Here is a 15,894-nt window from a genome sequence, read left to right as displayed (position 1 = left end):
TTTATGACTAGACTGTGTAAATGACACATTTTTATAAACTCTCCTTTCATTTTGGATGATATATAATTGTGAAGCTTTTCTTAAGCATCATTTATTTATTAATGTGGCTCTTATTTAGATTGTATTACACACATTATTGTTGTGCACAATTTGCGAATATAAATGTTTGATAATCATCAAAAAACTGATCATGGGTCATGATAAATTAATGTTAACCATATAAAATAATGATAGAATTGGGCCCAGATAAACAAAATGTCTCTCATAAACCTACTGCAATATATATATATTGCCCTAATATACTCGTTTAAATAAGAATGCGTGTGCATAGGTTAAAATTGCATGGCCAACCAATATGTATTTATCAAGTTCTCAAAATAATTGCTAACTAAAAGTAGAGGAAAGGTATTTGGGAAAACTCCATACACATAAGGTGTATGGGAAAACTAAGACATTCCAATGTACCAGAAACCTATGTACCCTCTCTTTTAGGAAAAAGAAAAATGCAATTACAACCTTACACCGTTTGAGGGCAGCAAAAGCATCATTAATACTGGTAAATTAGTTAATTCTAGTGTCAACCCCATGATAGTTAATAGTAAGTATTTCATATAGTATGAATTTAATGCAGATTACTCCTGGAAGTAAATACTTAAATGCTAAATCGTAATTATTCTTCATAGTTCACTCTACATGCTATGGCGGTCACGTAACGTTAACTATTATTGCGTTTTTTGTCAAGGGAGCGCCTCTGATTACATCTTATCCTTTATATTTGGTTTGGCAGACCTGCTAGCATTTAAACTATTCACATCTTTAAGTGAAATAAATTCGTTTACAGTTGTTCATAAATGAATTGTCTCCTCAAACCGCATTCCTTCACTTTCACGTTCAGTGCGCTTCTCTAGTTCGACTCTGCGCAGAGGAACCGAAGCCTGACAACAAAATACCGCGAGAAAGGTTAAAATCGCCCCTATTGAATAGCTCTCGCGGTACTTATGTCATACATCGCTCAGTCTGCGCAGTGCTGCATGAAGTCGACCTACCCTTCAAACGAAGGCGGAACAGTGAGCATGGGAAATATGGACACTACGCACGCGCATGGCTAAACTGTTAGCTTCCCACAGGCAAAGCAGTTATATAGTTTTCTGCGAGACAAACCGAGTACGTTTGTCACCCCTCACTAACCGAACGAAACTGTCACTGACGCAGAGGTACGACATATTCGAGCCTTGTGCATGGCGTACGTGTTAAAGTGAAATTGATAACAGGATTTGTTATGAGCGACACTAACAGGTTAAGTAAGTTTAAACTTTAGCTGGCTAGCTGGTTGTTCGGGCACGCGACCGCTCAGAGTATATGTGGCGTGCAGAAAGAGAGAGAGAGAGAGAGAGAGAGGTTCAGTCAGTGGGTGAGAGAGGAGCGCGTGTCTGTATGCCTCTGATTGAACATAATGTTCTATTAAATGTTTGCCTATTCCTTTAATTAATAATTAATATTTCTTATTCTACTGTCTGGATATTTGCATGCTGCTTTTTATCATAAATGTAGGTTGAAGTGTGTGTAGATATGTAAAAAGTGATCTGTTAGGTGTTGGTTGTCAGTGTTGCGTGCATGGAAAAATTCACCAATCAGACAGGAGAAGGAACCCTTCAAAAATATATTTTTTAAAGACTACTTTACTGTCTCTGCGCTATTTTAGTCTCTGTTTGTTAACATTCACAAAACCTTACATTTCTGCTTCTTGGTTTAAATACTGTTGCCTTTGTAAGAGTAAATAAAAATGTTGGTTTGTTGTAGAATTGGACCAGAACTGTCATTTGTTGTCTCCGGGAGCCTGACGTCTCTCTTCAATGGCTGCCTCTGGCTCGTCCAACACAGTGCCTGAAGGATTTCACTATGAGACCAAGTATGCCATCCTCAGCTACCTCAGCCTGCTACCATCCGCAAGATCAAGACCCTCAGAGGGTCTAGCTGCAGAGCGTAAGTACTTAAATGCATAAAGTAAATGTGTACACACACCACACACAGAATCAGTTTATATTTCAATAATCAACCTATTTCACAAAATGTCTTAATCACTTACTGTATGTAGAAAATCAAAGTTTTTTTGTAGTTTCAATGTAGTTTTGTATTCATGTAGGAAAATGAGCCTGTGTTTCGTAATGTAACGGATGCATTGTTTATTAAAACTGTAACCATAGAACCAACCTGCAATTTCATTGTGACTGCGAGAATGTTTGTGAGGTAAATGGCTTCATGCATATGGTGAATACAGTATTAGAGTACGCCCTGCCTTTTACCAGTATTTTGCAAAAGATCTGGGTGAATAACACGGTGTTATCGCAATTCCAGTCCAAAGTAGCCTTGGTCTAAAGTTACTGAGGTCAAATTCCTAGTCCAGGAATCTCCATTTTGTCCTTGAACAGGTTCCATAACTCCAGGGGTTTTCTTATGCAGTTATTGTACTGTATGCAAACTTCTGCAACCAGTGTAATACGAAGGCCCGAAGGTATCGTAAGTAAAGCTGTAACAAATCTCCTGAAGTTCAACCAATGCCACATACACTTGTGTGGCATGTTGAAAACAGAGTGGGTCTTACTGAAACCTTTATGATGTAGACTAGAGTAACAATTCTGTGTGTTGATGGGAGTCACAGAGACATATAGACCCATTCTTCAAGTTCTCACTCCTCTTGGAAATCTGAAAAGTTCGTTGCGTCATTGAAAGATCACTTCCCGTGAAGTTTGACTTTATTTTCCACATTATCAATGAATATTCTACACGTTTCCTTGTAGCATGTGACCTGTACTCAAACTTGGCGGTTGCGGATTCCAGAAGAAACGAAGCATACAAATGTCAAGAACAGTTAGTCTAGTTGACTTTGAACACAGGATGAAGATGAGCTTTAGCTGCCTGTCGAAGAATTTGAGGCCTTGGGCACATCAGCAGTTTAATGAGGAATGTCCTGTGTTTCCTCTGCTCGGCTTTTCATTCAGTCAGCTTTCAAAGTAGATTGAGCCTCTGATCTCTCGTTCCGCTCGACCTGCTCTTCACTATGACAGACTGTCATGTGCCATCAGCATTGGGTTGTTCACATGCCACTGAATCAAACTGAAGCGCATCCTTCTCAAACCTGATCATAGATCTACCCACACTTGGAAATAATAATCTGAGAACCTGTCGACTTCTGTAATTTGGTAAAGGCTGTGTTTTTCTACCTTACGGTTAAATGTTCATGTTGTTAACTGAGCATGTTGACATCAAAAACCAAGGTCCCATGTTCGATTCCCAGTCAGTGCACATACTGCAATAACATGTATAGTTTGAATGCATTGCTGGTTTGGATGAATCCAAAAACAAACATCTTTTTGTTTTTGTAGTCAGTCACTAAGGTCTGTGTGGTCGACAGAGCTGAATGCCTTTTTATGATACGTGTACACTAAATTATTCACTACTGTGTGAATTAACAGCCATTCAGCAGTGTATGTGACTAGAGAAGCGTTCTTATTGTTTTAAAGAGAGAAAACAGGAGATGACATTGTGGTGTATGTGGGGTTAAAGGAGTCGTATGACACAGCTAAAATAAATATTAAAATTGTTTTAAGTGAGTGCAATGTGTAAACACGATTTAAGGTTAAATAATGCTGTATTTTCCACAAACCATTCTTGTTTGTATCTCCTCTTTGCCCTGCCTCTATGAAACGCACAGACATTTAACAAAGCTCATCTCTCTGATGGGAGGTGTGCTATGATTGGCCAGTTAACCAGTGCTTAGTGATTGGTCGAATACTGCAAGCATGTGACTCTTACCATATTTGTAACATCAGGTTCCAAAGCAATTGTACTGACAGTAATGACCTGCGTATACATTTGTGCGGTCTTACTGTGTGTTCATACCAAACGCGACATGCGTGAATAAATCACGCTATTTGCGTGTGGTTGGATGCTTGAACATTTTGAGTTTACTCGCTTCATTCACGCGTCAAACTCGCTTCGTTCGCGTCAAATTTACTTCACTATTGATGTGAATTCGCTTCATGGAAGGGGCTTCTGCCCCGGCGGCTCCAGTCTTGTGTGTATATATATATATATATATATATATATATATATTGCTCAAATTGTGTAAAGATCGTTTTTGACAAGTTACCAGATTGTACGACCTCCTCACTCACTTTCTTCCAAGTAAGATCCTTTTTATTTCTGTTTCCATAAAAGGAAGATGTATCGTACAGCTCCTGGTATTCACATACAGCAACAATGATTTGTCCTCCATTGTTGTAATCACCTTTCTACTAGACCAAGCTCCTGGTTGGTTAACGTGGCACAAATTTTCGGCAAAGTTCCGATTTTTCAACTCCCTCGAATCCCATGTCAAACGCTCGAAACGCTCAATTTGCACGAAACGCTTTATTCAAGCCGCATCATTCGCGCCGCAAGGCACGAAATGCAACATGTCTTTTAACGCTTCATTCGCGTTTGGTCTGAAGGCAGCATGAGTCCACTCATACAACGAACTCTGACATAGATTTGTGGGGGTGTGGTTACAAAAGGCGTTTCAGGCAGGTCTTGGTGATAGAGTGCATCTTTTTGATGCACTCTAGAGTGCATCTTTTTTTCTATTCATTTAGATAGAATGCATCTTTTTGTTCTGACTCTTTTAAACCTTCTAGCAAATTTACGTGTCTAATAGATGCATGGGCAACTTATAACACACCAAAGACACAGAAAAATTTCATAATCCGAAGATACCGCACTCAAGGACCGGACCCGTTCTCAAAAGTGTGGGGAACGAGCGTCTGACAGGTAGGCTACAGTACAGGGTGGGACGCCGGAGCTCAGATCAACCAAAGAGGAAAATATAGCGGTGGTATAATTTTTTTTTACCAATGTTTCGTACTAAGGTGCATGTCATTTTACACGATGAAAGAAATCACGTGTGAGTGTACAACAGTTGATTCTTCCAGCTGCCAAATATCACGTTTGGGCAGCACTATACGCAGAACAACTAAAAACATTGAGGTGCTTGTACTTGTACACATTATGCAATAAATGTTACCATGCTTATTTCTTAAGCAAGTTGTTGCATATCTTATGAAGGCAAAAATATTTCTCGTCCATTTCTGTGCGTGGCCTCGGGGACACATGGGATCTATTTTAAAGGGACACTCTACCCAAAACTGAAAATTCTGTTATGAATTACTCACCCTCTAGTTGTTCCAAACCTGTATAAATGTCTTTGTTTAGTTGAACACAAAGATATTTGGTAGAATTTTAGTTACTGAAAATGTTTTGGCATCCTTGACTACTATAGCAGAAAAATACATAATGGTAGTCAATAGTGACCAAGAATTATTTGCTATCCTAAATCCCCCAAAACATCTATTGTGTTCAACAGAACAAAAATATTAACACGAGTATAAACTGAGCTTTAAGCATTTGAAAATATCTTAGTTCTTTCTTAAAGCCTTAATATGGTTGAGAGTTTGTCTGAAGTCTAAGTTTTAGAACATTTATCACTTTTAAACTCTGCTGAGCTCCAGAAATATGCGATAAAACATGCGAACTGGATCTATTCCATTTTGACGTTTCCAGTCGATCGACAGAATGATTTGGGAAGTGTCCATCTTGCCTGCGCTGTTTTCACTCCTCCCCTAACTGCAGCAGTCCACTCTCATCTTCTTTTCTGACAAGGCAAGGCGCATCTCAAACAAGCCTTAAAGTGATTAAAGTGTATTTTGTTTATCTTCTCGTGATAAGTCGTTCTTGCCGTAGTTCTTCTTTATACGTTTTATGGCGGGTTACAAACAAACTTTAGTGCTTAGTGCCACCTACTGTTGATGAAATAGTGAAGAGAAATGTCTATATTACTTGTATATTTTCAAATGACCTCACTGTTCGTAATAAATCTCCATTTACATGTATTAATTTAGCGGACGCTTTTACCCAAAGCGACTTACAGATGGGGTAAACAATGGATAACAAAAAGTATAAGTGCAATCAAAAAGACTGGTCTATTACAGTATACAGAGATAAGTTTTTATTTATTTTTTTGAAGAGTAGAAAAGAAATAGAAGTCAGAACTGATTGGTCTGATGTTGACACAAGAGATGCGTTTCAGACTGCATACTGTACTCACTCGTTTGCCATCATATAAGATATTTGTTATTGTGAATTCCTTACATTCTATCTTTCCAGATGTTCTGCCAAAACATACATGGTCATGTGAATTTGGTAAATACGTTAAAAAGTGTTTCCATTGCAGTTTTGTGAAATATGCCTTTATCGTATTGCTTGCAAAAAACAGGCGTGAGAACTTTTTTGCCATATATGGGAGTATATATAGGGCAAAATCGACTTGTTTCCATTGGGCATATTTTCAATGTGCTATTTCAATTTGCTCATTTTTAAGGGTTATGGAAACCTGGCTAGTGATTTCAACCACTCGTCTCATTCGCTACGGTTAAATGTTGTTAATGTTGTTAATGCCATTAAATAACACAATAAATAAATAATGTAAAAATATACCTAATTGTCTAATCTTGTTCATTTAGGGCCTTAATGTATTTCCCCATGGTTTCGGATATTGATATTTTTTTAGGTATTGAATCAAAGTTAGAAATTCTAGTATCGTGACAAGGTTCTGTTTATTTCTGATCATGAACTCCTCAATCATCACAATTTAGAGTCACAATTTTCTAGTCATAATCAGATTGCTCGTGAGTAAGTTAAGAACATATTTATGTACTTTGTTTGTTTGTGTGTGACATCTGTCTGTACATCTGTTATGATTCCAAGCAGGAGAGAGCCACTCATCACAGGAAATGGAAAAAGAGAGAAAGAGCAGTCTGAAGAAACAGATCGAGAATGAGTTGAAGCAGCTGGAGGAGGAAATTGCAGCATGTATGACATTTTTGGTTATTTTTTATTTTACTGTACTTTCTTTCATTAAAAACCGACCAGAGTTCTGAGTGTGTCATCTTTCTCAATTTCTGATAAGCTTTTTCCAGGACTGGCTTTGATCGCCATACATCTCCAGTATTTAGTCCAGCGGATCCCGAGAGCTCCATAGAGGACAGCCTGGCAGTGCTGGCGGACCGCGTCTCATGGGACCTAGACACACACCTGTCCTCTGCCACTCATACACTTCTGAACAGGTCTGTTAAAGAGGGAGGATTCTTGTTCAGATTTTGACAGTTGAAAACCGATCTTGCAACTAAAATGTAGTGGGCAGAGGTCTGTGCGAATAAAATGTATTGTATAAACAGCCTGTGCTAGCATATATGAAGTTTTATACATAAGTACTTGTAATGTGAGTTTAAATGACTGTTTCTGACATCTTTTACCTAAATATTGAAAGTAAAGTAAGAGAAATGCACTTGTGAGCAGTGGATTATGTTTGTGTCTTTTGTACAGTGATTTGAGCTTTGACTGCTTCAGAGAAGCAGTGGAGGAGCTGTCCTCTCATGCTCAGGCAGGATGGAGCAAGGTAACAGACTATAAGTTCACACATAGCATACTGAAAGGAATAGTTACCCAAATGAATTTACTCACCCTCATATCAACTCCAAAGTATATGATTTAAATTCTAATATCCAGTATGATAAGATTTATGATATGATTTATTTCTCTTTATTTAGGTATTGGTACCCTTAGTATTGTTACAGGCCCTGCTGCCTGGAGTGCAACCGCTGGGCTCTCTGCTAGAGTATGGACTCCGTTATATTGAGGAATCACAATCAGACTTTATCATTCAGCAGGGAGGATGGGTGAGTCTCTGTACTATCTGGTTATTTTTTACTGCTTTTAGTTTAAACTAGATGGACTCTTCTAAACCATAGCAGTTGCACTGAGTGTTTTTTAATACACCCTGCCTCTAGCACCGTCTCTATAACAGATGCGACGTGACAAGAGACAATAGAATGAATTATAACCCATTATAATTTAAAAAATTGTCCACACCGGACATGGCGCAATGCTGTCCAAGTCAAACCTCAGGAGTGACAAAATCATTCAACAGCAATATGAAAGATTTACAGCATGACAAGACACATAAAATCTGTGATAAAAATCAAGGTTATCACATAATCTTTTTTTTTTACGCTTCCTAAATACATATACAAATATTACACAGTGTCTATACTGGACTCGACAGGAATTATATTATTATAATGTGCTCACTCAATGTTCATCTTATCAAAATGAATGTCATTTGAATGTTCAAACCAAAGACTGTTGGGAAGGCTATCTTAACTTTATGCAAATGTTTTATGTGAAAAGCTCTTTATTTGAAATGATGTCATAAAGCAAGAGGAAGGTCATGTTTGTCTAAAACATCCTAATTTGTTCACACTGTTAGGCAGATGGGGCTCGTCCTTATGAAAGACTCATTTCATGTGTACTGTGTGTGAGCTGCAGAACTCAGTCAATTGGATTAATTTAATTACAGCATTAGGCCATTTATTGTACTGGAAGCAGACAGTGCACGACTACATTCAAGTGACAAACCAAGAGCTTCTTCATAGATAATACGTGTTAGGCAGGACAGGTTGGGATGTGTGCGGATGCTTGAATACAGGGAGGAGTCTGATAGGGAGGAGGAGATAGTGTGTAAGCAAACCAAACCTTCTGCTCCGCAGTTACAGCCTCACTGCTCTGACAGCTCCGCTTGTGTCCTGCAACCTTTATTCTGTCTTTCTGCCGCTCATTGACACGTCCACTGTGGTCAGTACAGGAGTCGAGCTGTGCAAGCTTAGGAAACGAACACAGGCAGGTAGGAGAGCTTCTTCTGGAATTCTGGGCGAGTGGGAACTTGACCCTGTGTACTTGTGGTTTTGTCGTATTTGTGTAACAGCTTTTGTTATCATTAGATCCAGGTGCTTTATCAGCCCTGTGGATGCCCTATGCAGTGGATGATAAAATTATAAACCATTTGCTGTGAAAAACATAGTAGGTGTTATTTGTATGGTGTTTATACTCTATTAAAGAATAAATATTGAATGTAATGTTTCATCTGTTTTGTCTTTTAAGCTGATGTAGTGTAGAACAGGCTTTTTGCTCAGTACTGTGTAAAAATTTAGCATTTGTTGTTTGCCCCTTTACAGAAGCATAGTAGCCTTTTGCTGGTTTATTTAAAGGAATCATTCATGAATCAAGCACAATGAATGTATGATGATTGTAAAGCATGAGCAGCATAAATGCAATGATTTCTTCTAGAATGCATCAGTTTGCACATAAATTTGTTCTGCATGGATTTTTCAGCTTGGCATATGCTTTACCAAGAGTGATTTACAATGCATTTAATCTAAATATTTTACCAGTATGTGCATTCCCTGGAAACTAAACCCATAAACTTGTTGAAATCCAAGCAGCAAGGATACATTTAGCAAAAAACATAGCACTTAAGGGCACTAGTCTGTTTCACTGAATATGGTTGTCTGATTTGATCTTATGAGTCAGCAATTCGACCACCCGTGGTATTTTAGACTAAGAATATTTTTTTTAGGGAGACGCAAATACCCTGTATCTGGAAAGTGAGGGACATTTTATCGACCAATCCCCTTTCTGACTGCTGAGTTGACCTTCAGTGTTCGGGTCACATGGCTCTGACATCAGCAGAGACTCGTGAGATGGACTGATGTGATGTAATTTGACTCCTGTTGTGTTGGATAGGACACACTGCTTTCAGAGCACCCCGTTCGTATATCAGCACAGCAAGTGCCAAGTGTGATGCGCTCTGTCTTGAGTCATGTCAGGTCGCACAACCCAACACAACACAAAGCTCAAACCCTGGACTCTTACATAACTGAATTTTACTGAGTCAATGTGCAGCTCTCGTCACGCGAACAGAGGCCATCGGCCACCCCCAGCCACTCCGGTGGGGGATCAAAAATAAATCTGATAAATCCTCATATAAAATGGCTGACCCAGTTTTACTGTCTGTTGGATGATGGTGACCTATATGCTGTAGGCCTGGTATAAAGAGTGTGCAGCTCCTTCACCTTGAGGATTCATAATGCACAATACAGATATTTTGGTCGAAAATCTAGCGATGTTTATTACACGGCTCTTTGGAATGCTTGATTCTGTTTGGCCAGCCGTGACATTTGCAGGAAAGCAAACTCTCATAACCTGGATGCAGCAAATCATTGTAACATCATATTTACAAATGATTAAACCAAATTGCCTTTTCATGACATCCGAATATGGTTTCTTGACTTAATACTGAAAGTAAACAGCTTTTCCTTGAGGAAGGTCTGCATTCTACAAAAATGTGCTAATTGCATATTTAAAATTCACATTTCATGTCCAGTTTTTATATATGCTAAAGTAGCCGTGTATTAAGCGGGATAATGTACAAGCAACCGGCTGTTATTGCGAAATAAGCCCCTTCAGTGTAATACAAGACCCTCCACTTCGCGTCCTGATCACACTGTCGGGGGTCTTTTTCTGCGACTCACTGTCGAGGGTCAACATCTGCCTGTACATTATCCCTCACTTAAATTAAATAAATGTAACCCATGTTTTTGAAATTTGTGAATGTAAAGGGTTGTCCAGTAGCTCCCTTCAGAAGGTTGCATAACACAGGGATTAAATTATTGTTGTTCCCAGAACGTATTCAGTGTTCAAAGACAAACACCATGTGGAAATCGAGAAATCTTGACATTTCAGTACGCCCTCAACAGATAAGATGTGTTTGTCTTTGGTGTGGATCCCTAACAATGGAAACCGCCACAAAATCGTACTGAAGTCATTGTGTACTGATGCCATTAAAGATTTGAAAGTAATTCATTTAGTGGGCACATTAGTTCCCATGCATTAGTTAGTAGCCCAGAGCATGTTTAAGCTCTAGATGAGTTTTATGGTACCACACCCCACTGTCAGTCATCGGTCCTCCCATGTATTTACACGTGTATTTTAGTTTGGCTAGGGTGCCTCGTTTTTTTGTCTTAAGGCATGGGTGGGTACCTGGACTTCATGTAGGCTGTTAAGTAGTCATAGTAACCAAGCTGAAAACACATTTGTTGTGATCATAACATTATTGGATGTCATTGTATAGCCAGCACAGCAAGCCTCGTCTTGCATAGAAACATCTATCGTACGTAGTCATCTTTGTATGTTTAGTAAAAGCCAGAAATAGAGACATACCGTAGTTTCAGAGCAGTAAAAGAAAAGAGAATTTGGCACATAAATTAACAACATGGAAAACATCTAACTGCCTTATACTGCGAGGTTTCATCAAAAATGTTGGTGTCATTAGAATTTTATTCCAACTAGTGCATCTCATAGCTAGATTACACATTGCTTACAACCTTTTACACGGCCATTCGATATTCAAGATGGATGCTGGGGTTTCATTCTTTTTTTTTGGTTGCTGACAGATGTTGGATTACATGTGAAACTAGCATGTGGACCGTTGTGGATTACTGCAATGAGAATATTGCTCTAGACTAGAAAAGACACTGTGTGTGTGGATGTGACTTGTTCCTTTATGATAGAGAAGGCCTTTAGTTTGCAGAAATGCAAATGAGAAAAAAACGGATGCCTTCACATACAATGATGTCAAATTCAAATGCTTTCATTTTGCATGCTTGACCTAGTTGTGGATAGGTGGCAACCAGGCATAATCACACCGCAGAGATGATATCATTTTGTACAGGGATGAGAGTGTCTCCTCTTTTCCCATAAATCCAAGGTTTGTTGATTGTTGAGCTGGTCAATATGGTGCCCTCATGCCGGTCTCTGTTGCTTTTAAGGATATGTGTTGGATTAGAGTAGAGAACCCAGCCACACTACTTTTTGAAGTGGCCTAGCTGTATTTCTGCTGTACTCCACTGGGTGGCACTGGTTTCTATGGTTTAGTCTTCAATTCAGCTGATTTAACATAAACATTCCTTTAAAAAGGTATTTAATCTCTCATTTTTTTAACATGATGTCTGAAAAGGATCATGAAAAATGTTAAATTAAACTACCAAAATATAAGTTGTAAGTACACAATGGAGAATGCAAAACTTGAAGCTGTTTATTTTATTAAATAAATTGGCAACAAATGCAGAATAAACTGAATCTGGGAAATATCTGGTTTATTTTAATGTAGAAAAATGCTTAGCAAAACAAAAAATATTATGCTATTAAACCTGTTAAATGTTTCTCAAAGCTTAGCTTTAGTTTACATTCCAAACACATCAACTATTCGACATACATACACAAAATCTTTCGTAAAAACGTCTTCAAATTATTTTGTTTTGTCTACAATTAAGTCGAACTGTCAATTTAGAACAGGGTTTCTTCCCCTTGAAAAAATGTAACACTGTCTGAGTGGTTATGGTTGTTGTGGGCGGTTTTATACACACTTTCTGAATCGCATCAAACTGATGAAAGAAATTATGAGAAATGCTGCCAGTTGATGCAGCTGAATAAGTGCATAACAAGTCACTAAAAAAGGAAATGTGTATGTTGTTTCAACCACAAATTGAAAAACAAGCGTAATCATGCATTCTTATGACTCATTCTTATGACAAGTAAGCTTATCTTGATGATCAGCTTTGTGATTGGTTGCTCAAATTTTATGAAACACAAATAAAAGTTATTTGTTGTAGTACAGGATACCTATCTATGAACACTGTTTTGACTGTTGCTTTAAAATTCACAATTAGGTTTTTTGAAATATGTGATTACAAAATCATCATGAAAGTGTGAGCTTGTAAATTGATTAATTAACATAGAGCGTTTTCAGTAATCACATTAGACATTCTTCTGAACAGGTGCACACGTTCTCTAAATATACTGTCTTTTAATATTTACTTGCAAGTGGGCCTAAACAATGTACAATGTTTGAATAAATGAAAATTTCTGACTAAATTGTTTTATGAAAATATTTTGTGTCCATCTCAGTATTTACTTTTTGTATATGTATCTACTATAGATAAATGGAGAAACGAATCAGTGTTTGCTCTTATATTACAGGGCACTGTGTTCAGCCTGGAGGAAACTGAAGACCCTGGTGTGATCATAGCTGAGGACAGTAACGACATCTATATCCTGTCAGGTGAACAGGCCTCAGATCAGCTAAGCCCACCTGCATCACTATTGACTCTGGGAGACAGTAGTGGGCCAACTTCCTGGCAGACAGAGAGTCTCCCTGTGTCGCTGACAGGACACGAGTCTTGGGCCCAGGTTGGAATAATGGACCCAGAAGATGTCAAGAGTCTGGACAGTGCAGAAGGTGTGGGAACAGCCGAGGAGCAAAGCGAGAACAACTCCTCGAACTCTGACATCGTCCACGTGGAACGCGAAGACGCTGAACTGCTAGAGGAGGGTGGAGAAACGATGGAGGAGGCGGAACTTCAGAGTAGTATTCTAAGTGTGCTGGGCAGTGAGAGTGAGCTCGCTGCTGTCAGAGAGGAAGTGCCACCAGAGCCATCTGTGTCTGTAGAGCAACCAAACGTTGTTTCTGAGATTACCCCTAAAGTAATTGATGTTCCACCTCCAGCCTCAGTGGAGAAAGAGAATTTAACCCATCATGCTGCTACTCCGATCACCTCGATCCTTGTGCCTGAACCTGAACTTCAGTCTAAGCCTGATCCTCTTTTGGCTCCTGTGGAGCCACAATCAACATCCTTTCGTCTTCTCTCTAACATCGTCCCACCACCCGATCTAGAACCGAAACCTGTCCAAGCCACCCTAGAACAAGAGGTACTTCCAGGGGTTGAGCAGAAGACCACCTCTACAGCTCAAGAGCTCTCGGCCTCTACCGAGCACCTGGTGCAGAAGCAGTCTGTGCCACAACCAAAGTCCTGTGATCTCCCTGTGCTGCTATATGGTGGTGCTGCCCTGGTGGCTATCGCTGCAGTATTGGCCTGTGGAGTATTGGCCTATAGGAAGAAGTAAGAAGTCCATGACTGTCTGTAATGTCACCGTCTCTTTTGCCCTTATGGAAGCCTGGGCCACTGTGCTGCCATAAGCTGCACTTTATCAGACAAATACTCCTCGTCTTTGTGTCATACCATTTTCTTGTCTGTTCTCTTGGCTTTTATTTGATCATGTTCATTTGTTGGCTTAGTTTCTTTAAACCAGCTTAACGACTGGGTGGATGCAAAAACACCTGTTTTGGTGATTTGATGTTACTGTTGTGCTGTATCAGTGAACAACTGTGAGCTGTTTGCTGACTGTGACCTAGATTTTGCCTGATTGTTTAACTTTCAACATGAAGGCTTCTGATCTGTTAACTTTTAATGGACATAGTTCATTTAGTTTCTTTAGTAAAGTGTGTTTGTTATTATTTATAATTAATTAGATTAATTCATTTTAAAGCACAGGCTTGCGTGATACTGCATGGATATGATTTTACTTTGTGTATCTGAATTTAATTGTGAAGTACAAAACTTATAGTTTTTACAGATATATTTTGGTTTTGCGTGAATTCTTTCTTTAACCACTGTGGTGTCCCAAACCATTGTCATATACTAGAGATTGTTTTGCTTGATGCTGGAGTATCTATGCATTTGATTCGTATAAATCTACTGTAAATTTAAATAACAATTAATTATTCCGGATGAGACTTGAATCCAGGGGTTTTTGTAAATTCCCCCTTTTGAAAACTAAAATTAGAAATCTAGGTCACACAGCTTTAAAGGGAAACTCCTTGTGATGTCATAACACATAGTTTAGTCAATGGATCATCATTGCTCAATGTAAAGCGATTCATCATGTGTACTTTTCTTTACAGTACAAAAGGACGGTACGATATATAAATAATGTAGTAATGTTTTTTTGTTAGTTTGTGTATGTGTGTGTGTGAAAAAAATACACCAGCACAATCAGATTTGTCATGACAACAGGCCACAATGGACTGAATTTATGTAATATCAGGAAAAAGAAAGTCAAATTTAGTTTTCTATCTTGCATTTTATAAATTGTCCCTGATTCTGGGTCAAAAGCACAGCACTTTCACTGTACTGCTTTCAGTAAACTGTGCATACTTAAATACGAATGTGATAAAGGACAGGCTTTTAATTGTATATATAAACCACTGTGTTTCAGATAAACATGAACAGAATATATAAATTAATTTAGTAGTGCTACAGTAAAAAATATTTTCTACAGGATACATTGCAGAGATTATATGCTGATTTGTGACTTCATGTTTGGGGACCAGAATGCCTCATAAATTGTCCATAAAAGTAAATCATGACATTTTAATTCGATTGGAATCAGTAGAATAACACCTTTACTATTGTTTTCTCTCTTGTACTACATAGCACAAAGTATAGTCTCTTTTCCACCTCCAAGACTACCTGATTGCTTGTACTTTGTGCTGTTGTTTGTCTTTATGATTTAAGACCTAAGTACATTCCTGTCACCACCTTTCCCAGCTTTGTGCCTATCCGATAGATGCTGATCAAAACAAGAAAAAACTTGAGCAGAAGTCACACTACAGGCAAAATCCACCTGTTGTCAGGAGTGAGCGATCTCAACACAGAAAAGAAGTGCTATTATTCAAGTGTTTTGTACTGTTGAAAAAAAGCTGTGAAATAAAAACATCTTCTGTTAGGGGAACACCTGGTCTTTTGTGTATTGATTTGAGCATAAATTTGTTCATGCAAAAACTCTACAATTAGAATAAAAGGCCAAAAATATCATTTAATAGATACACTGAGGTTCAGTTCCTGTATTTAGTACTGGTCTGACTCATGTTTTTCACAAAAGAATCACACTAGGCCTTTTGCACAAAGCCACTTTCGGTTTATACCTGGGCAAGTTCCTGTTTAGACCGATTGTACTCTTGAGGTGAGTGCTCGCCACACAAACTCTGGAGAAAACCGGAGTTGACAGAATGTTTATACCAAAAATTCTGTAATGGTTGAACCTGATCTACACATGTTGGGTTTTTAC

At 38.5% G+C, this 15,894-nt stretch overlaps 1 protein-coding gene across 5 annotated transcripts; it reads left to right on the top strand.

Annotated features, from left to right (window-relative positions):
• Nucleotides 1-1,065: 1,065 nt before the first annotated feature.
• bcl2l13 (BCL2 like 13) lies at nt 1,066-15,552 on the top strand. 5 transcript variants are annotated; one of them, XM_056766516.1, is made up of 7 exons: nt 1,066-1,214; nt 1,801-1,983; nt 6,802-6,903; nt 7,001-7,157; nt 7,417-7,489; nt 7,641-7,769; nt 12,967-15,552. In XM_056766516.1, exons 2-7 carry the CDS (start codon nt 1,854-1,856, stop codon nt 13,888-13,890), a joined length of 1,515 nt encoding a protein of 504 aa, XP_056622494.1. In that variant the 5' UTR covers nt 1,066-1,214; nt 1,801-1,853; the 3' UTR covers nt 13,891-15,552. The 5 variants fall into 5 exon arrangements, with proteins under 5 accessions (XP_056622494.1, XP_056622490.1, XP_056622492.1 ...); XM_056766512.1 differs by having other exon boundaries at nt 6,799-6,903; XM_056766514.1 differs by having other exon boundaries at nt 1,101-1,296; nt 6,799-6,903.
• The last annotated feature ends 342 nt before the right edge of the window (nt 15,553-15,894 follow it).

The sequence above is a fragment of the Triplophysa dalaica genome, chromosome 14, assembly GCF_015846415.1.
Source record: "Triplophysa dalaica isolate WHDGS20190420 chromosome 14, ASM1584641v1, whole genome shotgun sequence".
In the NCBI taxonomy this organism is placed as follows: domain Eukaryota; kingdom Metazoa; phylum Chordata; class Actinopteri; order Cypriniformes; family Nemacheilidae; genus Triplophysa; species Triplophysa dalaica.
This window is presented reverse-complemented; position numbering and strand designations above follow the sequence as displayed.

Excerpts from the sequence above, each read along its gene's own strand:
- bcl2l13 (XM_056766512.1), top strand. The coding sequence starts at position 1,854 with ATGGCTGCCTCTGGCTCGTCCAACACAGTGCCTGAAGGATTTCACTAT. Across the intron at positions 7,158-7,416 it reads ACTCATACACTTCTGAACAG|TGATTTGAGCTTTGACTGCT; the intron begins GTCTGTTAAAGA and ends TCTTTTGTACAG. Across the intron at positions 7,490-7,640 it reads CTCAGGCAGGATGGAGCAAG|GTATTGGTACCCTTAGTATT; the intron begins GTAACAGACTAT and ends CTCTTTATTTAG.